This window comes from Antedon mediterranea, chromosome 9, assembly GCF_964355755.1.
Source record: "Antedon mediterranea chromosome 9, ecAntMedi1.1, whole genome shotgun sequence".
Lineage (NCBI taxonomy): Eukaryota > Metazoa > Echinodermata > Crinoidea > Comatulida > Antedonidae > Antedon > Antedon mediterranea.
Window position 1 is genome coordinate 20,508,660 of NC_092678.1, and position 25,055 is coordinate 20,533,714.

Sequence of the window (25,055 nt, forward strand, 5' to 3'; positions counted from 1 at the left end):
ACTAGTTGCAACCGCTCTTAGTAGCAGCCTTTCTGGTATTTATAGCAGTTTCAGCGTGGCATTAACTCTTGTATTAGGATGATACAATTAGTACAGCAGCTTTAATAATAGCAATAGCAACCATAGTAGTGACATTGGCTCTTAGTAGTAGGCCTAGTTGCATCAGCTCTATTACTAGTAACAGCAGTGGTAACAGGCTTTAGTAATGATAAAGCCATTACGAACAGCCGCTATTTTAGTTGCAGCAGATATATTCTTAATAGTTATCTGGAATTTTCATTCCATTTAATAGCCTGTATTACAGCTAAAGTAACTTTGACACTAAAGAAAACACAGACAGTATTCTATACAATACAATAAAATATTATCAATCTACTAGATGGTGTAGTAGTACAGTAAGTATAGCAACAATGAGAAGAGAGAACTATGTGGAGCCATTATTATAAACTGTTGATTGATATTGGAGTAAATTAAATAATTGCTATTAGTATCAATTAGGCCTATTTTAATGGAAGATGTTCATCTATTTTATAGACATTCGATAATAATAATAGCATTCTTGTCTTCTTCCAGTGGTGAGAAAATAACTGCATCTTCCATTGTTGATTGATTGTATATAATCTTATAATGTAAATCATAACGGTGATAATTTTAAATTGAAATTTGTACAGTCAAGGTACTTTTTGATCGCCTTTGATAGTCCGAGCCTAAGGCCAACATGACTGTCAGGGATCTGTAAACTATCATGTTTCCTTTGCAAATTGGTATAATAATCACGATGAGAAAATGTTTTAGAAATAACTGCCCATGTAGCCAAAATATCTCGTCCAGGTGTGTCGACTATGCTGGGAAAACGATGGGTAAATGATGGTTGTTGGAGGTGATGTTACGACGCTTCAAAACGTTTTCATTGAACCTCAATGAGCTTCACCGCTAACGTATCTTAATCGTCTGCGACAAAAACACAGCTTGAATTAAGTACTGACATATGTTTCAGATATACAAACACGTACTAACACCATGTAGCTATAGTAAAACGCTACGCTAGCTCTTAGCCATTGGCACTTTTCACCTGAGCTGAATCCGTACACCTAATAGCATTTTTGCCTAGGCCGCGCACCCGGGCACATACGACCGCATTGGTTTTAATCCCAGGAGGGGCCGTGTCAAAGAAATATTTTATCTGGCTTAGCGTACGCTAATGATAAAATTAATTTCACACGTTCTGTGCGAAGACGTGCAATGTATGACATTCTTAGGAGCAATGAAACATTTCTTATCAATATCATACCATGATAACATTCGAATCAAAACATACTTGATTTTGTAGAGAGTGTAGTGTATCGCACCGAGATCTTAATTGCGTGTAAGATACACGATTCGATACCAATATCGACATGCTTGTATGGTGGTCCATAAAGGTGAAGAAAATCGCAGTAGTTTCTCATTGGTCATGCCAACATTCACTTGATTTTAATTGGTCACCTGTTTAAGGACTCAATACCGGTGAGATCAAACAAAGAAGATGAGTAAATATTAGATGGGCATTAATATTACATGACAGAGAACATAATAATGTAAAATAAGTCACATACTGAATTCACAAACTTCGTTCAGACATAACATCCAATTGCTAGTGGTAATTGTAACAGCAGTTTTTAATATGTTAATTTGTTAATACATTATTCTCATTATTATGGTTATTAGTTAAACTAGCTTGATATTGTTATTTAAAAATTGAGGATCTTTAGATTATAGATTATTTTTAGCATAGCAATTCCAATCAACTCTGTTGTGTCCAAACTTTCTCCTTCAAACACTTTAGAACAAACTTTATTGTTTAAACACTTTGGAACAAACTTTATTATTCAATTGCCTTCCCTCTATTTAAATACAAATTTGGTATCTTAATGTCAAAATTCCCTTAAAGATGTATTGTCCCCTTGAAAAAATAATTCTTAAAACAATTTTTTTTTTTGGAATATGCAATTTTATTTTTTTAATGTCACATATCCATTTTGACCAAAAATTGGATAGATAAAAATGTTATTACCTGAAGAAACTGTAATTTAAAGCACAAAATAGCCAATGGTTTTTTGTTGTTGAATTGAACCATTTATTTTTTCATTTTATAAGTGAAAAAAATTATTTGTTTAATTGTTGTTTTCTTGGAAAGTGATTAACTTTATTAAAACTACAAAATAACCTATTCAAAGTCTGATTTAATTAATCTTCATTTTTCATGTTTTGGAGGACATCTTGAAACCTACCACTAAACTAGTGTCCTTTTCAAGTTTTTTTCAATATTATTTTTGATAAATTACTTTTATTTATTCCTACACTTTCTTCAGTCGGTCTGTCTGTTGGTCCGGTATCACTTTGCGTTTTAGCACGCGACTTATCGCTGTTGGCATTGTTTTTTTGGTGTTAAGTTATCATTTCTCGTTGGTGGTGAAATCTTATTCTTTCAAAGAAAAATTGTCATTACTTTTTGATGTGTCATGCTTTTTATGTAGAAATGCCATTCCTTGATTATAGTAAATTGTCATTTTTACTTGGTGATTTGAATTTTGTTGAATTGTCCTAACTGCATGTGGATATAGTGAGTATTCATTTATTCTGCGAGAAATATTTTTTGTAGAATTAGAAGTTCAAGTTTCAGTGTGCCAGAATTCATTCAAAGTGTGCACAAAGTTCAAAATGTGTCATGTGACAATATTCAAAGGTGGTTTAAGGATGAAGACTTCCAACCAATCCATCCATAATTGTATTTTTTGTAACAGTGTCAAATAAGAAATCTTTATTCTCATGTATTTAGTATTTTGAAGATAATCATCAGTTCTCTCCTAAATTGTTACTTTTATCATTTTAAGCGGGTAATCAAACGTTGTCCATGTTTTAAACGCTTTTTTGTTTCGAAAAAAATTCACTTTAACAAAGTAATACAGTACACGGTGCTCCAAGTTCTAATAATTAGATATCACATACATATATTGATAGTTACATTACTAAATAAAGATAAAAATAGAAAGCTCAACTTGTCATGGATTATGATATTTTCCAGTGCGGATTAATTTCATTTTCACTTCCTTTTCTCATTCTTCTCATGTTACATATATAGGCTTGATTGTGATGTTTCCAATTTCGCTTTCTCCAATGATGTTCAAACCTATCAATTAAATGTTTCTAATCATGAAGGATAATTGGGAAAAACGCTAATACGATTCTAAGGTCATATTTTTTTACCTTTTATGATCCGCATCCAAACCGATATTTGAAAGAAATACATAATTAAATTGACATTCAAATAGTTAGTGATAGCGGGACATGTAATATGGTAAATATAAACAGGCTATTTATTTTCAAATATATGACTGTGGTATGTTGGCGGCGTGTTCCCATGTGATAACTTAGTTGGAGGATTAGTTCATTATTTTAGAGGGGTAACCAATGTAGGCCTACTTTTTGTTTCATGATTCTCCCACGAGGAGCACAGGCATGTTAGTTCATCCAAGTAAGCGGCAAACATTACCAACAACACGGTTGGTTTAGGTAATTTGTTGTGTTTATTAAACAAAATAAAATAATAAAACTAAGTTACTGAGCATAAAATATCTTTATTAATATTTCACTGGTAAATAGTAACAAAAAATACTTCACAGCTCCTCTTGTAATTTTACAAATACACAGTCATGGTTGTTTAAATACCCTTTCTATCTAAGGCTCTGTGTCTACACTACCAAGCAATTTTGACCAAAAAAAAGCGTGTCGCGTGCTCTCATACGGTAGTGATATGACGTCATCGTGTCCATATTATGGGCACATCACATTTATTGTCGGTCGCACACAAAGTGTGATAGTGTAGACAGAGCTTAATTTTGTTATTTTTAACACAAATAATGTAATAAAGTTTTTAGAAGATACTTGTATTAATAACTTGTATTGTATAAATATATGTATTTATTTGAAAAAAAAGAAGAAATATTTATAAATCTCCAGACAATTATTTTTGGCTTTGTTTATAAGAATCAAATAGACATAGTTCGGAATTGCCTCAGTGCTATTAAGTCCCTGCTAGCCAGGCACGAATAAAATCCTTATCTCGTTCTGTTCGACTTCCCATTTTAAATTCAGTTAATTATATAAATTATATTAGTTTATAATTTAAAATTATTTTTAAAAGAATCGCTTAATAGAGGTTGTATCTATTACAGTAAATCCTTGTAAAAACGGGATCATGCGGCCCTCAACTAGATGTGAAATCACGTATACAGGACGCTTGATATCTTTTCGGTACGGTAGGTGAAAACAAAATTCATTATTCATGATTCAAATAATCGCGCAAAAATATATAACGACAATTCTGACAATATGAAAGTATCTAAATTTTAATTAAACGCATACACATTTTTTTTTACTTAAAGATGTATGACCTAAATTGTCCCCTGAAAAAAAATCAAAATTTGTTGATTCTTAGTGTCACATAATAGTTATTTACTTTTACTAAAAAATGATTTACCTAAAAAACTGTAAATCAAGACAAACAATAGTCAGCTTGACTGGAAGTCAATGAGCTTTTGATTGAATTTTACCTTTTATTTTGTCTTTTTATAAGTGAAAACATTTTTTTTTTTTCTTTCTACGGAAGTGAGTAACTTGATTATAACTGCGAAATGGCCTTTTTCAAAGTGGTTTTTAAACATTCTTTTCATATTTTTTTAGAGACAATACATTTTTTTAAATGTATTATTACATTTCTATAAAGGCGTTAGCATAAATCAAACACCAGATTCCAGGTCCGGGAAAATGTTTAACCCTTTTAATTTTGTTCCTTTTTTACACAAATTTTCAACATTACTATTCGAATATCCGTAATTGCTGTGATTGCGATAATATAGGCCCTAACAGAAAAGAACATCTGTAGACCTAAAAGGAAAAGGGGGGAAATTACAGACCCACTCGGAGCGTACATGGTGGCCTTGGCAAGCCACTACGTGTTGTAACACATCATAAGCGCTGTTTGGTTTCAGATACATTATGAGATAAACGAAAGGAGGAAAAGATACTCTATGTGAGAGTACGAGATAAGAATTCACATCGTACATTTTATTTTTACATTATATACAATCATGGTAATCAGTGTTGTCATAGGGCCTGGAGTTCTTTCTGTTTTTTTTGTTGGTTATTTTGTTTTCGTTTTTGTTTCGTTTATTTCATTTTTTTTGTCCATCTCAAATTTCTACTTTTTAACTTCATAAAATATGTAATATATATTTTATTCATATTATTATAAATGAAAGCAAGTAAATGTGATATTTTTATTAGAGTAGAATTCAAATAATGTTTACCATAGGCCTACTGATTGAATGCAAGTTTGTCCGCAAGAAACAGTGTAATGCGCAAGAAATACTGCGCATTAAACACACCTAAGCTTGTCTAACGCGCAATAAATACTGCTCATTATACACAATTGAGTTTTTTTAATGCACAATAAACACTAAGTCATTACAATACACACTCGTTACGCGTTATATACACTAGACCAACTTAAAGAAAAAAAATAGTGCAAAGAAATACATTTTTAGGAGTTTATTAATTTATAATTCAAAGTACAATATTTTGATAGCTTGGAATTACGTTTTTTCTCCAATAAACTATCAAATTACTATCTCTCGCTAGTTTTGCAAAATTTAAATTTTTTTCCCAGTTATAAATTCTAGAGAAACTTTACTAAAATTACATCAATCTACAGCTATAAATAGAATCACAATTTGCCCACTATAGAATTATGTAGTTTTATTGATAAAAGAAAATTCATTCAGTTAATTCAAATAACTACTTAATTACTAAGTAATAATGAGACCGTCGTTTTAGTGGAATTGACAATGCAATTGTTGACTTTGTTATATTTTGAACGATTGATTTTTGTAGAGAGCATAATGGTAATTTGTTTTTGACCGCAATGATTTGAGGGCATAGTATATACTTAAAATTAGGACAAGACAGTTGAGATAACGATCTAGAAGCTACCACTCGTCTTTATTAGCACGAGGGCTGTGTTGATTTGTGAGGTATCTAAAAAGAGTAGAGAATTCGATTATCTGTTAATCATTCTGATACCTAGTGCACCTGTAGAGAAATTACCTAACGATTACTAAAAATTAACTCTTCATTCGCTGACAGACCATAGCGGCGTGTTGCAATCAGCGCTGATTTAATTATCAGTCGCAAATGACTGCTTGCCTACCTCTAGACTCAGCGTCCAGCGATGGGAGGGAAGATGCCAACACATATTGTAGATACCAAACTAGGTTAGTGCATGGAGTATACTCCATGGTTAGTGACACTTTGTTAGCAGCGCAGGCTCACACCTTTCAACGTTTTCGTCACCGCGCCAGGGGTCTCGGTTCAAAAACAGCACAAGGGTACAAATCGCAACTGCAATAACTGTTGGTAATTTACAGCAATCAAAATGTAAAAGCAAGCTTACGAAGCGACGCTCGGTACAGCCAGTCCCCGCGCTGCTACGCTGAACCACGGGTCAGAGCGCCCCTGTAAGAACACGTAAAAGTCAGAAATAAGTTTGACACTGCCTAGCTGAAAAGACCCTAATACAAACATCGGTTTAAGTCAGTGACTTGCATAATGCAAATGAGTACTGCCACCCCGACATCACCAGCCTTGCACTTTTCAAGCCCCGCACCTGCTTATCTTCTTCCAACATTAAAAATCTCATTTTCTACGGCGAGAAATCAGTGTACCTTTTGACATAACCCAGTATGCACATACGCTAGTTCAAACGAACAGACAGTAAATTGCAAATTCCTTGAGAACTTTGCCTCTGCTCTATGCCACGTCTGATCTGTGGGGGGAAATTACACCTGGTGCGGGCAAACGTGTCCTTTTAAGGGTTGAGGCTCGTTCAACCTTCATGTATGCTTCTGTTAGTAACGAAACTCTTGTAAATTCGTGGTTTAAGCCTAAATCTGATTGATTAATGATTTCTGATCCATAGAATTGGAGCGGATGCAGTTGTATGTGTCTAGGAAGTTTCGTTCTACTAATTGTACAGTAGGCCTACTACAGAACTCAGCGTGACAAATTTCACGTGGTATATAATATAGTAAGCCTATAATTTAAATTTAATAAGAATGAACTAATACATTATTATAATTTCAACAATAAATGCCTCTATTTATTATCATTTTAATATCTGCTCTAGTGTTTTACCCGGAACAATTTAACATAATAGTTGCATAGTTTATAACCTTTATTAATGGAGGCAAAGAAAAATAAAAGGAGGAAAGAAACATTATACTGCTAAAAAAAATATAAAGATTCTTTATTTTAGGAATATCTATACGTAGACTAATCTTACTCGTTAAAATGTGAGCTTGTATGTAACTTTTTTTTTAACATTTTCTTATCTTTATCTACTTGTTATTAGGCCTATACATACGACCTTCATTGTTAATTGTGTCACATTATATGTGACACCATATATACATATGAGTGCCAATTTAGTGAATATTACATTCAAAAAAGTGACAAAATCGAAACAGTACATGAAATTCGATGTTGACGCAACAATAAAAAATCACTATACAACTTTCACTATTAACAACAATTATACACACGCTTCATACATGCTGTTTTTTTGTCAGTTCACCAGATGTCCGAACAATCCGGCTGTTGACGGTCATCTGTCCGGCCATGTTAAACGTGTGGTCATCTCCAGATCGTCCCGTTAGTTTCCTACCGAGAGACAACCGATTATTTATAATCTTTCTACTGACTACTTTGTCAAAATATAATTTAAATAACGCTATCTGATAAAGGTGCTTTGTAAATTAATAAGACGTGCATATTTGCACACGTATCATAACCAACCACCCACCCATACTTTATACTGTTAATCACAATATAATTACTCTATCATTACCGCCATCAAAGCAGATATTATGTTTCATCACCGTTTGTTTTTTGTGTACAAGATTGATCCGATCGTTTTTACCTATGATAATTGACAAAAACTCTAAAGAGGGCGCTTCTCAATACAAAAATCTATAGCTTATTCTATTTCTTAATATTCCGCTCGATTTAAGTTTGAATAGAGTTGAGTGAAGGTATGCTATCCCAACAAAGAACAATCAAAGAGGATGCGTCTCATACTAAAATGTATAGGTTGTTATTCTGTGTGTAAATATTCCGCTCGAGTTAAGTGTTACTATCTAAATGTTAGTACCGTTAAAATAGTTTCTATTTGCGCATGTCTCCTGGTCATTTAATGTTATTGTGTTCAGTTGAACTATTTATTGCCAATTTTGCATTGAAGCAATAATCGTAAGAATCATTTATTTAAAGTGAATTTTACTTAAAAACGTTGTTATGGGAAAGTAAAAGTTTGTATCATTAATTTCCGACAACGTTGGTCAGTTTCAATACTAATTTTGCCTCGGTATATTTGAAATAAACAAACTTTATTGGGCAATTATAATAATTTAGAAATAATTATATCCTAAGTGACCTTTGACATCCCAGGGGAGGTAAAATGATGGTGACAGTATTGGACGGCAATATCCTCATTTTACACATATGCATCCTTTATTCATTACTAATATTGTTGACGATGCTTTTTATTAAATTTATTATCAATTATTTGTAACAATAACATTTTGTATTGCCCATGATTCATCAACATTAATGTATAGTGCCGCATTTTATTGAAAAGTGTTGTTGTATTCTAGGCAATTCTAGTATTCCTTATTAGAAAACTAGTTTGTTCTGGACATGCTTGGTCAACACAACGATTTTGGATTAAATTATGCTTATATATTCATGTTTATGTAAGATCGTACCCTTTTTAACAATTTAGAAAGTTATGCAAATTACCATGGTTATACAGTACCAGTTAGGCATCATACAGTACCTCATAGGTTATACTTTTTATAACAGGACACAGAAACATTAGCTTCCGATATTTAATGAAATGTTAAAACGGTTGGCCTAAATTCTGGGCTTGGATCATCATCTGACGCACCAAATTCTAAAAAGCTCTGCAAAGTTAGACTAATTTTAGTTGAATGTGGAAGACATTGTTGTAGTGATCACCATGTCCAACAAAGAGGTTTAACTATACTGATTAGTAAAAATGTAGGCTTAAACATTATTGCAATCTTTCCCCTGTGATGTGTGCATAGAAACCGTTATATCCGCTTCTGCCCTCCACTTCATTCCGTTTTAAATATTAACAAGGGCTAAACAATTAGTTTTGTGTAGCCAACACTACCCCAGGTGGATAAGATCCGGTAATTCAGGAGGAGCACCAAGGCCACGAGGCCTGGACACTAGCTCCGGCCATGGTGGACATTTTAATAACATCCTGTATTATACTAATCAAATAAAATAACTTTTGTTAAATTAAACCGCGCTTTGAACAACCTTGGTACTTTCAACTCTGTTCATTTTTATGTCAATATCTTTTGAAAAAATTACGTTTTTTGTTCGACTGTATATTATTTAAAGCCTAAAAATATTGCATATTATTATAACTATGGCATTTTATGTGTGTGTAGGCACTCGAGTTTAAGTTAGCTTGGTTAGATCTCATAAAAACTACAAATTATAATGGTAATTTTTCTAAAACCTAATAAATATTGCATATTCTATAACTATATGCAATTTTTAGTGTGTAGGCACTCGAGTTTAAGTTTAGCCTGGTTCTAGATCATTCTCATAAAATCTACAAACGTCTAATGCTGCTTTTTCTAAATGAGCGAACATTAGATATGTTTGAACAACAATTGTGGAACAACTACTGGATGCTAGACTGTGTAAAAATAATAATGTTAACAAATAACTCTAGCGATGGGGTTGTAATCCCGACTAAAAAAAGAAAAAACAAAGAGAAGGTAGGCTAAAAATTTAAATTAACAGGTTCACTTTTGTGGGGCAACGAAGAATATTGCCTAACACTTTTGGTTTGAACGGTTTTCCTAATTACTTTTCTCGGAATAATTAAACAATAATTGAATTGTTGTATGAAATCCAAAGACTTCTGACATGGTTATTCCTCTAGTAATTTGTTAAATTCAATGTTTTATATCCTTATTTTATCAAAGCATTACACCAATAACTTCCGGACAACTCCGGAAAATCAGTCCAGAATTTTGTCTATAATCGGAAAGACATATGGGAAGTCGTCCAACCCTAGGTGTGGAATGACCCATTATTAACTGAAAGGTTGTTCACACAAAATGTAGGAGTGCTTATGAAACATTTGGTTCCTCTCATGACTTCAGTTATTCGAAGAAGGCGCTTACAGTTAACCAATATATCTTTTAGATTTTGTAATGAATTATATATAGAGATATTCAAATTATCCTTTACGAAGGAAAAGGTTTTTCTGAAAACTCACATTCTGGCTGTTTCCAGTGTATCTTCGTTGATATTCAGTAGGCCTACCTTCAGTATTGAAATTTCCCTACGATTTATATAGAAATATTATTGTTACAGACTACAATCTAGGATAAGTGTTAAGTACAGTATATTAATCAAAATAAACTCGTCAATCTAATCTCTAACAATACCCTTCCTTCTCAACTGTTGATAGTAAGAAGCGGATCTTGTTTGAGCATATAATCTGCATTATGGCATATCCACGACCAATCCATTCCTTGTTGAAAATATAGAAACGACCAATTGAATATTCGTTGGAGAGCAAAGAATTTTACCGAAAATACGGAATACTATTAATTCAATCTCTGAGAAAAATATGGAAACGAATCAATCTTTGTTGATGAATAGAGTGAACCAATTCACTCTTCCCTGAACAATAAAGAAGACCAAATCAATCTTGTTGAACGACAAATTCAATCGAAAAAATTCAATCGAAAATTTACTTTTTAGAAAAACAAAACAACAAATTCATCACATAATCATTAAACACATTTTAAATTTTCATTTTGTAATAACTTTATTTTTACAGCATCGTAAGTACACCAACCAAAATCCTAATGAAATTTAAATGTACACACAGATTTGGAAATAATGACTTATAGGCTAATAATAAGTCGTTTTCTGGTACCCGTATTGTACCGAAGCGATTTAAAATTCTAGTATAACTTGAACTGGTAACAGTCAAGTTATTTAAAACATTATTTTCAAGTTTGAAACTGCTATTTTCTCACACGTTAACAGCTGTTTGCCAGTTTAAATTTTAAGAATGTTGACAGCATCTTAATTGCAGGTAAAAAAGATTAAGGTAATCTTTACTTTCTTGTGTAAACGGAATATATTTTAATCAATGTTTCTTAAGTTTTGTTTGTAAAGAGAAAATATAATAATAATTGGAACATAATAAGATTATGATGGTACCAGTAAGAAACAAAATATTTGTATCCGGGCAAAATTATCTCTGAAATAACGCTGATCCTAAACACTTCAGTGACGAAGTTAAATTATGTATTTTAATACGGCAAACCTCTTTTTGGAAAATCTATTCAGAGAACACTTTCTCCCGAAATAGAAGTAATGTTTTAACACCTATCCAGGGGACACTTGTTTGGGTCCCGAAGGTGTTCCCTTAATAGAAATTGTAATTTCCAGGCAAAAATGAACAATAAAGGTTAAATGGACAACATTGTTTGTCTCACACCGTGTATTAATGTGTATTTACTAAGTTTTGTTGAACACGACAATTTCATTCATCAATATAATTCACAAAGTAAACACAAGTTATTTTAAAGGGATACACACGCACAATTTCCACTTTTAACATTACTAGTGTAATTTAGCATTTAGGCATAGAAAAAGAATACGACATTTTTCAAGATTATAAGGTTATAACGGACGAATAATAGGATGCATTTCATTGGATAATACTCTTATAATAGGCCTATGTCTTGTTGATAGAATAACTACAGCAGTGTGTTTGCTAACTTTAAATAAGAAAGAAACATTTATTCTGGTAATTGTAACAATGTAAAGGTGATGGCAAAGTAAAAATTAGGGACGCAAGAAAATTTTTTTAATTAATTTCAAATTTTGCAAACTGGATTTTTCTTTTTATAATTGTGGAACAAATTAGATTGATTCTAGAGGATTCATTAGGGAAGATTTCGCGGATTGTTCAGAAATAATTATGTCAAGTTCATTCAAACTGTTTGATAATTTTTTTTTTATCAACTTGAACACAAATATTGCACCAATTTTGTGACTCTTATTCCAACCAACACCTATTGTTAAAAATGTACAAACCGTAGCCTAAAAATTATCCAGAAAGTTATTGTCCATATAAGTATAACACTTATACTTTTTTTTTAAAGTCCAGCTTTTTAATACTTTCTTGTAAACCAATTATAGGTATACTTGCTAGGAAACTTTAATCCACGAATTTCAATTAATTCAATATTTTGATAAGTTTCCCATTCTGTCCGTCAATGCGGACAGCGTAAATACAAAGTTGGTCAAGCATGCTCACTACGCGCGCGTGCATTAGAAAATAAGGTTAAAGTTCAATTTCAATTCGTGGATCAAAGAGTCCTTGTTAATTATCTTTAAACCTTTTTACGGTTACAGAACATAAATATTTAAATTTACAACATTGATGGAAGCTATGATTCACATCATTCCGAAACATTCCGAAACTTTCCGAAGCATTCCTCCGGTCAACTGGCAGGTAAAAATATTAATATAAAATGTCAACTAGCCTTAATTACTTAAACTAATTTCTTGCTCATACAAAACATACAAATTAATTTTCTTCCTGAAAGCAAACTGCTCCGAATATTTAAACTATGTACATACACTTTAAGGTTATTTTTTGTTCAATATTGTATACTGTAAGCTATAAAGTAGTCGGCTCTGAAGAATGCTGAAAAGCATTGTTTTGTGGAGTCCATTTATTTTCATTTATTCGCTCAATTTCAATTCTTCATTAACGGAAATGTCAAAAGGTCATCTCATAATGATTTCAATTTTCCCGTGACGTCTTAGCACCGTAAATGTTACTGTTTTAAAATATCACACGTTTTAGCTTTACTGTACTGTCAAGCGTTTGACGCTCTTTCTACCGTACCGCATGTAAGCCTATAACTTCTAGGCCCTGCAAGTTAGGCCATAGCTCCAACCATATTCGTATTTGATGACAGGGATAAACTGCTTGGAACAGACATATGATGACTGGGCGGTGATTGATAAAGGCTGTTACAAAGTGATGGTGATGAGTAGGCCATCGATGGATGTGTGTGATGGTGAATTTGACCTCCTGGGCCTCCCATACCGTAGTCGGGTACGTGATGCATCGTCGTGCCGTAGTGGTTCGGTTGATCGATAAAACTCGGGAATTTTAGTTCTTCTGGCATTTTATTTTTGTTTTTCTTTGACTTTGAGGAAAGTTTTCTGTTTCTTGTCTGTATTCCATCCTTCTTCATCGTTAATGGACGGTTTACCTGAAAAGAATAAAATATCGTAATAAATAAACACGTCTTAATTTGTCGAGTTCATTTCACGCGTTTAAAACGCAAAATTCCACCGTTTAAAACGCAAACTTCCACTGTGTAAACGCGTTACTAACTAACCTTCCATGTCAATTTCGTGTAATATAAATTAGCCTCAAGTATGGAAGTGCTCAGAGAAAAAACCTACTTGAAACTAATTTCATTTAACACAAAATTAAAAACTGGAGGTCAAATCCCTTGGAAGTATTACTAGCACTGAATTTAACTAAATCAATCAATTCAAAATAATTTGAATAGAATCTATTTAATGAATCATTATATATTTTGTTTAACTTATTTGTTCATGCTAAACTAATCCGATGCGAATGTTTCCATTTTAATTGTGTTTCATTTTGTACTTTTTCTTACACAAATGTAATTCTTTCAGTATCATTGAGAATTATAGTCAAATTTCGTTTTAACAAAAAAAAACATCGATCAGTAGATTTTTTTCAATTAAACTTTTCTTTTGGATTTTCTTAGTTGATAATTACCAGATATATCTATTAAAATATTTATTTTTAGAATAAATGGTAGTTAGGCGCGCCATACCCCCCAAAACAAAATATTATTGAGCTTTTGAAAACTCAGTGTCTGTTAGTGTTTTAAACGGATGAAACTTTAAACAAAACAGAACTGTATCACAAACAACAGAATTGAGGCAAAATATATGCTAAAAACTGAACATGCCAATATCAATTTAGACTGAACACCCATGGGATTAGTCTCTACTTATCCAGACGCGATTATCGACTAGAACAGTAGCAGTTGACACTGCTTGTTGATAGTTCTCGTTTACAGCTACTAAATGTAGGCTTAATATTATTCATACATTTTTTTCAATCCTTATATGTATACTAAGAAGTTCATTGTATCAAACAAAGTAAGAATGTAGGCCCACAACGCGGGTCACCAGTAGTATATATTAAGTTTTGCCTATTTTATTCGTAGCGTATTCACTCTTCTGACAAGATACACCAATTGTCTAGACCCTATATTAAGGAAATGGAATACCACTCGAAGGTGTGACAATAATGTTTATAATTAACAACCTATGATTGGATAATTAAGTTTTCCGGTCTAATAAAATATAAAGCATATATGATGTAATCAAAATATGTTAACAGCATTTCAAACCAGAATTTTTCTTTTCTTTTCATTAAAAAAATATATATATATATATATATATATATATATACAAATCAGGCAAAGAACATTAATTCTAAACCGCCCGGTGATATACTGAAATTTAATTAATTAATTTGAAACGATAAAGATGAGGAAATCTGTGAGAATGAGAAAAAGTCGCCCCAACCGAGACTCGAACTCGTACCGCCTGCTTGATATGCAGATGTCCTAACCATATATATATATATATATATATATATATATATATATATATATATATATATATATATATATATATATATATATATATATATATATATATATATATATTCTACTTCGTCGAACAGGATTGAGTAGTATCAAGCAATAGACTATAAAACGAAATTGTTAATTTCATTTTTAGTCTTATCTCGGTGAAAATTAACACTAGAAGTTCATTATTATTAATTGAAGTCGCGTGGATGTGTTCGTCTGAAATACGCGACGGTTATTGGTTAATGTGGGTTGAGCTAATTTGCATGTATTAGGACCACAACAGGAAACAGGCACTATACGCAAGGAGAGTACTAATTCAAAAGGGAAGCTTGATACGCGGAGATAAGGCAGCACGGCCTGAAATATTTCCTGGCACGACGCGCATGTACAAGACGCAGGCCTAGCTTTTGACGTCATCACCATATGAGAACTTGACAGATAAATTAAGTAAATTTAATGAGGGTTCTAACTAACGAAAACTCGAGAGAGTTTTAGACATAAACGATAACGTGTGACGTGGTTTATTAGCGTATGGGAAATCCGACAACGACGATATGTTCGTTATTTTGGGCACGAGTTTCCAAATCTAGCCTAATTACTAGTATCTAAACGGTTAGCTTTTTGATAGGTGCCTTAACGATTGATATCTCATCTGCAACGAACTCCTAAAATGTAGCCACTTATCTTAATATCTTATTATATCCGAGTGTACAATTTTCATTAATTTCTAAGAATTACGGTTAATTTATATTTAAAAAAATGTTATTTTTGCTAGATCTGGAAATGAGAGAAATTATTTACAATACCATGTACAGATTTACGTCGTAAATAGCTGAATTAACTTTTTATAGAATAGAAATACGAATAATACTATTTTTAATGATTTATTTTCTTACAATGTACAAAATTTAGTAATTAAAAAAAGTTATGATATTAATGGTAAAAGAAATTTATCATATTTTGTCAATCTTTCACAAACGTTCCTACGCACGCGCAAAGTTAACAAAAATAGTCCCAAAAAAGTACAAATGTGCCTTTGAAGTTACCGCCATTGTTATTGGCCTATTGTGCTTGTATTTAACCAAATTATAGAGTTAACTGTATAACATCGTAATCCTATTTACCTCTATTTAAAAAATCTTTGGTATTTCCTTAAAAGAATATTTATTTTGGCGCCTCCGTGTATACAACTGTAGTCTGCTAGCTAGAGGCGCGTAAGCTAATACCATTCAATGTCAATGACGAATCAGAATCTAGCCATAAACATATAAATGTTTGAGTTATTACTAATATTTAACGTAAATAATATAAATATACTAACTATTGCATGTATTATGATAGTTTTATTATCATGATTATAAGCCTATTTGGCAGAATTTTAAAATTGCTATAGGAATATATTCTGAATCGAATATAAATCGTTACTTTTGTTGGAAACTTTAAAGTATAGATATTTGTGTATAAAAATAAACTTTTCTCGAACTTTTCAGCATTTCTATGCATGATTATAAAACGGTAGCTATAGGCAATACTTATCCCCTGTGGGAGTATAGGCCTACATCAATTATTATTATAAATGTATGGTTTAAATGTTTAGACGTTTTATAGGGTAGAAATACTGGTCTCGAAACCCAGCGAATGTCCGTTTGTTACTTAACAACATCGAGATATTATAGTGAACTGTAATATCTCTATATTCACTATAATTTATTATCTATAATGCTTACGAGAACAATATAAGCCTATTATTGTTTTTCCTAAAGATATAATGTCCCTAATAATAATTAGTCAGGACATGGAGAAAAGCATTTCGTTATTCTTTTAATTTATTGACAAAACATTTCCGAAATACTGCTTTTTACTGTTTTTTATTGATGAACAGTTTATGCAAATTACATTAGCCCCACCACATGCAAATTCCATTTTTACCATCTTAATATTTCAAGAAAAAATCACATAGGAAGAACAAGTTTCAAAGTATCTTCTAGTATTCGTACCATTCTTTTTTTTTTGGTCAATTTACGCACAATAATTATCAGTTAATGATTTTCCCAAAACTATAACTCATTCCTTTTACATTGTTCACAGCTCGTCCCAGATTTGTCCAGGTACCTGTATGCTCATGGAAAACCACAAAATGACCTGTAACCGGAAATTACCTTTGAACTTTGATCCAAAAATATGTTTTAACCATTAATTTGTGGTCTGCTAATTCATTCTTATGAAAATAAAGACAAAAAAAACTCACCCCATGAAGTTTGTAGTAAAGGCCACAGGCATTACAAACAGGATCTCCACTGGGGTTTCTTCTCCATAAAGTCGTTGTTGTTGCCTGACAATTAGCGCATGATGTTCCCGCCCTTTTTGCTGCAGACTGTAAAAAAATAAGAAATACATAAAAATGTAACGATTACACATCAATTTTTAGAGTTGAAGTTTGTGTTGTAATTTGATGTTATTTGTAGCAGCAGACATCAAATGATTTGTAATTCCATGTAATGTATTTAATGTTAATAGCGTTAGGTTTTGTGGCATTTAGGACTACTCTTACATAACGTATCAGGCAGAACATACGAACGAGTAACATTACAATAATCTCAATCTACTAAATTGTGTCCACACCGGTAAATTCTTCAGGATAATGTCTAAATATGTGTTCACACATGATTTTACAAAAAAAAGGACTAAATCGTTGTAATATTAATCTACTGAATTGTGTCCACACTAGTAAATTCTTCAGAATAATGTCTAGAAATGTGTTCACACATGGTTTTACCCAAAAAAAGACTAAATTGTAAGTTCAAATAACTTCCACTTATAGACTAAATTGTAGTCAGAAAGATAAACATTGTCTGTCATTATAACGTTATCGTTTAATCTCCTAATATCAACAAGAAACTATTATGACAATTAAGTTGTAATTCGTGTATAGGACCGGAAATAATCGATTAAATTGTAGGCCTATTAAAAATATGTATATTAATGAGTTACCATAGACAACATATCGGATAACACGTATAAAGGTAATGGTATGAATTTATCATCACACAGTTGTGAGAGAGTTTGTGAGATTATCCCACTTTTATTTACATTGTTCAACACAACACAACACTTACAGAAGATTATAAATTTGTCAAGTTATATCATAGGCAAATTACTTGATACAGCATCTTATGTGTTTCATATGTGACACAGTGTATCATAGTCTCTATCTAACACTTAAACTAACCTTCCATGATACAGGTGTCACATGATGCATATGTAATGCTGTATTGAGGATACTGGCTAAATATTGTCATATTTTAAGATACAAAATGAGAATCGGGTTACACACAATCGTTATCTTCATTATAGTTGTATTATATTATTTAATAATAATAATTCGAATAATTATATTTCTGTTAAACAGCTAATAATAATTGAAACATTTTAATTTGTGAAGACATTATTATATTATTAATTTCAGAAAGGAAAGCCTTTACAATCAGTTATCAATATATTCATTTTATAATGAAATTCAGTTAATATCTTTATTTTAAACAGCTAAAAACAAATGAGACTTTCTAAATTTATGACGACAATTTATATTATTAATTCTGTAAAGGAAATCCTCCATAGTCATTTGTTTACACAATTACACTGAATTGTTGGGCTCGTCAAACAGGAAAATAACTATAAACACGAGTCTCTTTTTATAGAACCACAAAGAGGAAACGAAAACCAGTTAATACAAACAAATCAAGTCGGTAGAAGGAATTTTAAAGAGAAAGATGTATCCGTTTTATATAGGCTAGGACAAAGCGCGGAAACTGAGCCTCAAATTATCAAAACCGATTTATTCAATTTGTATATTTTATATACATGTGTTATCCATCTAGAAATCCGAAAATGATTTTGATCAATTGCAGTAGTAGTAGTAATTTCCATTTGTAATTGACAGATCCTTGCAGAAATGGCATATTTCAGTGTATAGTTTATATGCATATATTTATTAGGCCTACTGATATAGATAGGTTAGGAAGAACAAGGGGGGTTCCCACTGATAGGCACATACAATTGATGGTGTAAATTATATACGTTATAGGCCTACACCATGATACTATCACTGTTACCTTAATGATCAGCAATAGCTGGATGGATCACCCTCATTAAATATGGTTTTTTAAAAAAAAAATGTTTTAAATAATGAAATGTTATTATTAGATTGGTATACTCGGTATCATCGTAGTAGTTTAGCTTTAATAGTAGGAATCTATATTACTTGAACGATCTTCGTGATTGAAGTATATAGAAGATCCGGGTATAATATATTATTAGTTAAAGTGTCCTACCGATTCAAAAACTCCTAAAACGTTTTGTTATGACCTAAAACGTCATACAATTTTTGATCGTTTATTTAAAATATAAAGGTTGAAATATAGCCCTATATACCTAATTACATTTTTGATATTTAGGTTTTTATATAACCAGGGCCCTTGAACTTTGACATGAGATCGTTAAACCTGCCATAACAATTGCAGAATAATGTCTGCATAAATCTAATGGCAGCACGCCAAACTACACACTCCACGCGTATGAATATGTTTACAAGTTGTTCTAATGGCGGCCACGTGCTGCACGTAAATCATTGAATCGAAGTCTGTGAACACCTTTTGTTGAAAGAAGAACCGCGTAGGCCCACGGTGTTTATAAGTATACATCTCTCAACAGTCATTTTAAGCTGGACTATAGATGAACCACTGTTAGCCATGGGTCAATCAACAGGTGTAACAAAGAAGACGTAGGCCTACATAAGATCCTATGGTCGTCTGTTTATTTTCTGAAGACATTTTAATGTATTAACATTTTAAGTACATTAATTCCATGCAACTATTTTTAGAAGTTTAGTAAACATTGGATGTCATTTTGTTTACGTTCTTTTTGTCAATGGTCGTCTGCATGGGACTGATAACATAAGGCAAGAAAATGTGATATACTCTACCTTGTTTTCAAGGTTTCGAACGTGCTTGATGCAGCCCCTTGGCCTAAACAAGAGAGATTACTCCAGGATGTGATTCGGGTCCGTTAGCGAAAACACCGGAAACTCCCATCAAACATTGCACGAACATCCTTTCTGTTCGAACTGACTCGCGACTTCAATTACTCGAGCTAATAAAAACACTTATAATTTATGGTGTTAAGCGAATTCCGATGTTAGGGTCAATTGGTTACCCCCAGGAATTTAGTAGTAATGCGTTTTACAGATTACGGATCTTCTAATGACGATATACGACGACCGTTTAACAAAGGCATTTCTTTTGTTACGAGATAAAAATAGAACGGGTAATATACCTGCTGAAACGGGTAACGAAAACAAACTCTTGCGAACAAAACCAATAAAAACTCAATACATTTAGATTTAGTAGAATTATTTATCTCGTTATTTATATATACGAAGATCTTAATTTATAGAAAGCCATTTGCTAAAAAAAATGTACAGTACTGTACACAAATAGGCCCACATGCAACAGGTGTAGTGTAATTTATATGTAGGACCAGGTTGTCAGAAGCGTGTATTTAGTGCGATTAAAGATTGATGACGTCAGTAAGTTTATTCATTACCGTAAACTATGAAACTCCAAAGACCTTACCAGAGATTATGTGAACTCATCACCTTGATCTGATTTAATTTTCATAAATTAAAATGTATGGCTTAGTAATTAACTGCAAACTAATGATTTTAAATGTTCTGCTCTTTAGTAGACTCTAGCAAGAATGTTGTATAATAGGAAATTTATCGTTAATTTTGAACAGATACTTTAATAAAACTCATTAATGATGATACCATATGTATTCAGATACTCTAGCACTAATAACGAATGATACGACATGCATAGCGAATGCGTTATAATCAATTCGTGATGTTGTGATAACGAAAGCTATCCCGAACATTAATCATTGCAATATTGTAAAATTAATTACTATTGCATTAATAACCTCATAATTAGCCATCTTTTTAGTCTTTAATCTTAAAGAAATTAAAGGAAATATGCAAGCTGCGGATACGAAACAGCTACTAGATTTGGGTCATTTTCTGGCATTTCGGTGGTTTACGCGCTGCCTAATTTAATTAAATCATTACACCGTTGCCCATATGAAGTTCAAGATAACATCGTACACTCTTCTGAATTATTAATAACGTAGATTAAACTTCATCTAAGACAAATTAATTTAAAAATGAAAGCGAAGTGATGAGTGAGATAGATTAGGAAGGAGCGGGTGCAGTGTTCCTATCTGCTGAACGTTCGATTATCAGTAACATGTTCATGTTATAATGTGTACTTCGTTGTTTTATGTCTATACGAAAGTTTTAATTTTAAATATATGCTTTAAATGCTGAATAGTTGTGTAAATGGTAAAATAAAATTAAATAAAATCATTAAAAATAAATGAAATGTAAACTTTTTCCGTTTCACGTAACAGAAGATGGTGCCATTTTGCTAAATAATGAAAAACCGTAAAAGATGAACGGCGCCGTTTTCCGTTCCGTCCCATGGAACGGAAAACGGTTTGTTTGTTTGTTTAAATGTACGGTAACTTTTCTTATGCTTCCGGGAATTTGTGCTTATGATGAATGTTATGACGTCATATTATAACGATACGGTAGTTGATTGGGACAGGACCTAATTTGCAATTTAAAATGTTTAAACTTACATTCAAATGATTTACAATAGTTATAAAGCAATGATTGTCGTTGATGGAATGACAACACAACGACAGCGAGTTGATAATAAACTATTAGAATGGTGGATTGAATGTGATAATGAAGGTGATGTTGAGGATGACGTCATCAATGACGATGATGATGTTAATGAAGATGGTATCATCAATAACAATGATGATCAAAATTATTCAGGCGTGGAAAATTCTATGAAATGAATTAAAAATAATGATTTTGGTACGTACCAATCTTCTTTTGGGTTTTATTAAGGGTCTATTTTGACCGTTCATTTTGTGGTATAATCCGCAAGCGTTGCACAGGTAGTGACCATTACCGTCCCTTCGCCATAGAGGTGTAGACGTTGCACCACAGTTAACACACTCCCGACCTTCTAAATAAAAACAATAAAGAATTCATAAAACTATGAATTAAACATATAAATACTTATTCGTTTTGTATTGTTTAAAATCTAGTAAGTAGATTTCAACTATAAAATATATAAAAATCAATAAAACAAAATATAATCAGTCCACAACCTCCCCCCCCCCCCCGGATTCCCCTTCCCCTTGTAGGTTAAAGTAAATCCAATACAGTATTACAAAATCAAAAATACATAATTGTATTGCAATCAATCAATCAATCAATCAATCAAAGTAACATTTATTTCTCATCTTTTTCTTAGAATATAAAAATTAACAGTAAATATGATTAAAATAAGAGGGGCAACATTCCAAAAAAAGCGAAGCTTGTAAAAGGCAGCCCATAAAAACTAGAGACATACTTTGATATGGTTAACATTTTATTTGTTTTCTTATGTACTTTATTGTTGTTATTTGTATTTACTATCAATCATGAACACAATTGGTCAGTCATATCTGTAATTGCTTTTTGTATAAACGTACGTTTGCTCAAGGGAGTTATTTAAAAATTTGCATACCGTTTAAATGCTACATGTCTGTGATATTAAATGGTTAACTTTGATTTGTATTTTTTAGCCAATAAGACTTAATCTTTAGGACTGTGTATCTTTATCTGCATTGATTTTCGTATAATATGAATTTCTAAAATACATGCGGGACGAAAATGTCTAGACATAAATCAACTTGTTTACGTTAGCGGTTGTTCTTTCTAAGAGTTATTCTGAAGATATACAAAGTTTTCTCTCTTACATAAATGTATTGATGAAGCAAGAGTTGCGCAAAAACCACTGCGCATACATAACACCTGCAAGGAAATTACTAGCAATCAATGCGCGTAACACCTACAACATTCATGCACGCAACACGCGCTACTTTTGAAATGCGCGAAATAGACAGACGTTCAAATGGGAAACCGAACACGTGCTATCTGAAATCGCCTTTTACTCAACTCCCATGAAAATAAAAATGCAGAGAAAAGGGTTTCTTTTTGTGAACGAATTAACCACACTGCCAAAGGCGTGTACTAATTTGTCAAAAATATTAATTACTCGACACATTAAGCTATTTTTGTCTCTCGGGAGGCTAACCTGTTGAAGATGATGACACCCAAATTATAAGACTTGCGTCGTCGTTCTGTCTCCGGCATTTTGATTAAGACCAAATGATCGGGATCATTTGTCGATCAGCCAACGGTTAAAACTGCAAGTTCACGGCGTGTTTAGCCAACATTTCCCCGTGTTTGGATACAGTCGATTCAACTTAGCGTTAAATTCTCATCAAAGCCCCGTTAATGTCTTCTCTGACTTATTTTATCCCACGGTTACAATACCCTGGACTCCAATGTGGTGGTTTTAACCGATGTATAGTTGCGAAAACATTGCCCTCCGATGAAATTGAGCTTATCAAATTCAATATTTTACCAGACGTTATGTCACCGAATCATAGTAGGCCTATCTATATTCCTATATAGAACATTATATTATCCTATTCAATTGAACAATAATAATGTTATAATGTCATTAGTTAGGACGGTGTGCCTCTTGTTAACATTAATTGATTTTATTATTAGATTCATCCACATCGTTCTAAAACTCGATAATCTAAATTGAAGTACACCTTCTTTGTGTATGTGCGTGAAAGTTACACAACGGTAATGTATGTAATGAATGAAAAACATTTAGTACAGTAGGCTACGAACCTATATCTTTCCTAGGTTCATTTAGGATCACATTTTGTCATGTCCGTTTTTTCCTACTACGCACTGTACCGGTATGCTTACAACCCGGTTGTGATACCGTACTACATTATATTGAGCAACACTGTGTAAAAGGCGCACAGGTATACTAATACTGTTTGAATATACGACTTAATTGTTTCAGTACCATAGCGTAGGGTGTCTTACGTTAATGGTTGACGGTGAAAAGGTTCGAGAGATATAATAATGGCAATGTTGCTACTATAGAAATAATGACTGGTGAGCAGCCAGTGTGGTAAAGATGACCTAACGTGGTATTGTGTGGTGCGATGATAACGATCCAAAAGGTACCATAATGGTCCATCCTAAACACCTCAATCTAGACACTCTATTATGAGTGAATTCGTATAATTCTTAGACCTATTATTATTGGCCTCATGATTTACCGATAACATCAATATGTTTATATTTTTACCAGTGTATAATGAGTGCAGTGTACGATTTTTTTTTTAATTTAACATTATCTTTCTTATCTTTATTTAAAGTATATCAAACTATTGCCTAACTAATCGAATGCAATTAGCTTAAATAAAATTTGATAATTTTCTTACACGTTTTTCCAGACCTACATAACAAAAAAAACACACTATCTTCTATAACAGAAGTCATAGGGTTTTTAACAAATCAACCTTCTAATTTACTTTTCAATATTACACGTTTCAAGGCGATTGTAGAGCTCATGTTTAAGACGATAAAAACTGTAAATAATAGACGATGAGTGAGTGATCACGTTCACTGAAGAAGGCTTCTAGGATAGAGGGGATCCTGTCGCGATGTTGCGTATACTGTCGTGTTCATTGGGGAGTACACAGCCTGGGTTAGACTTGCAAAGAACACGGAAGCAGCTGTGTAAAATCTTAAATACCCTTAGGCTGTGTTGCTTTGACCCAGCGACGCAAATTTCAAAAGCTCAGTCTCGGGGAAGTATTGCTTTTTACCGGGGCCTTCATAATGTCGATGCACTTAGGCCTTAAACTTTTATCACGAATAATATCTGAAGTTTTGACACAAAAGGATTAATCTAAATATAACTTTCTATACAATAATTGTTGAGGTACATATTTTGTACGATATCATATAGCTAATAGGGTTGTGTGTAAAATCCGCAGCAGATTTTTGAAATGTTCTTGCTCTTAGGCCTACTAAAAGAAGTTAATTAGATTTTCAGGTTAGTTAATCAACTAATTTACCCGATAACCTTGATAAGGTACACATTGCATTCTGAGAAGCATAATATGTGAAAAAGTTAAGAATAAACTTTAAAAATGTAAATTACTCAATGTTTAAATTTCATAATT

The 25,055-nt window shown here is 32.4% G+C and overlaps 1 protein-coding gene across 3 annotated transcripts in view; it reads right to left on the reverse strand.

The window, feature by feature from the left end:
* Nucleotides 1–10,949: 10,949 nt before the first annotated feature.
* Nucleotides 10,950–25,055, reverse strand: part of LOC140058827 (GATA-binding factor 2-like) — a 38,812-nt gene continuing 24,706 nt past the window's right edge. For 2 of the 3 annotated variants that reach the window (XM_072104576.1, XM_072104578.1), the window contains exons 4-6: nt 21,828–21,973; nt 17,131–17,256; nt 10,950–13,451 (exon numbers count right to left, since the gene is read on the reverse strand). In XM_072104576.1, the coding sequence (XP_071960677.1) occupies nt 13,113–13,451; nt 17,131–17,256; nt 21,828–21,973 (611 nt within the window). In that variant the 3' untranslated portion in view covers nt 10,950–13,112. The remainder of the gene's footprint in view (nt 13,452–17,130; nt 17,257–21,827; nt 21,974–25,055) is intronic. The other variant, XM_072104579.1, reaches the window with a different exon arrangement.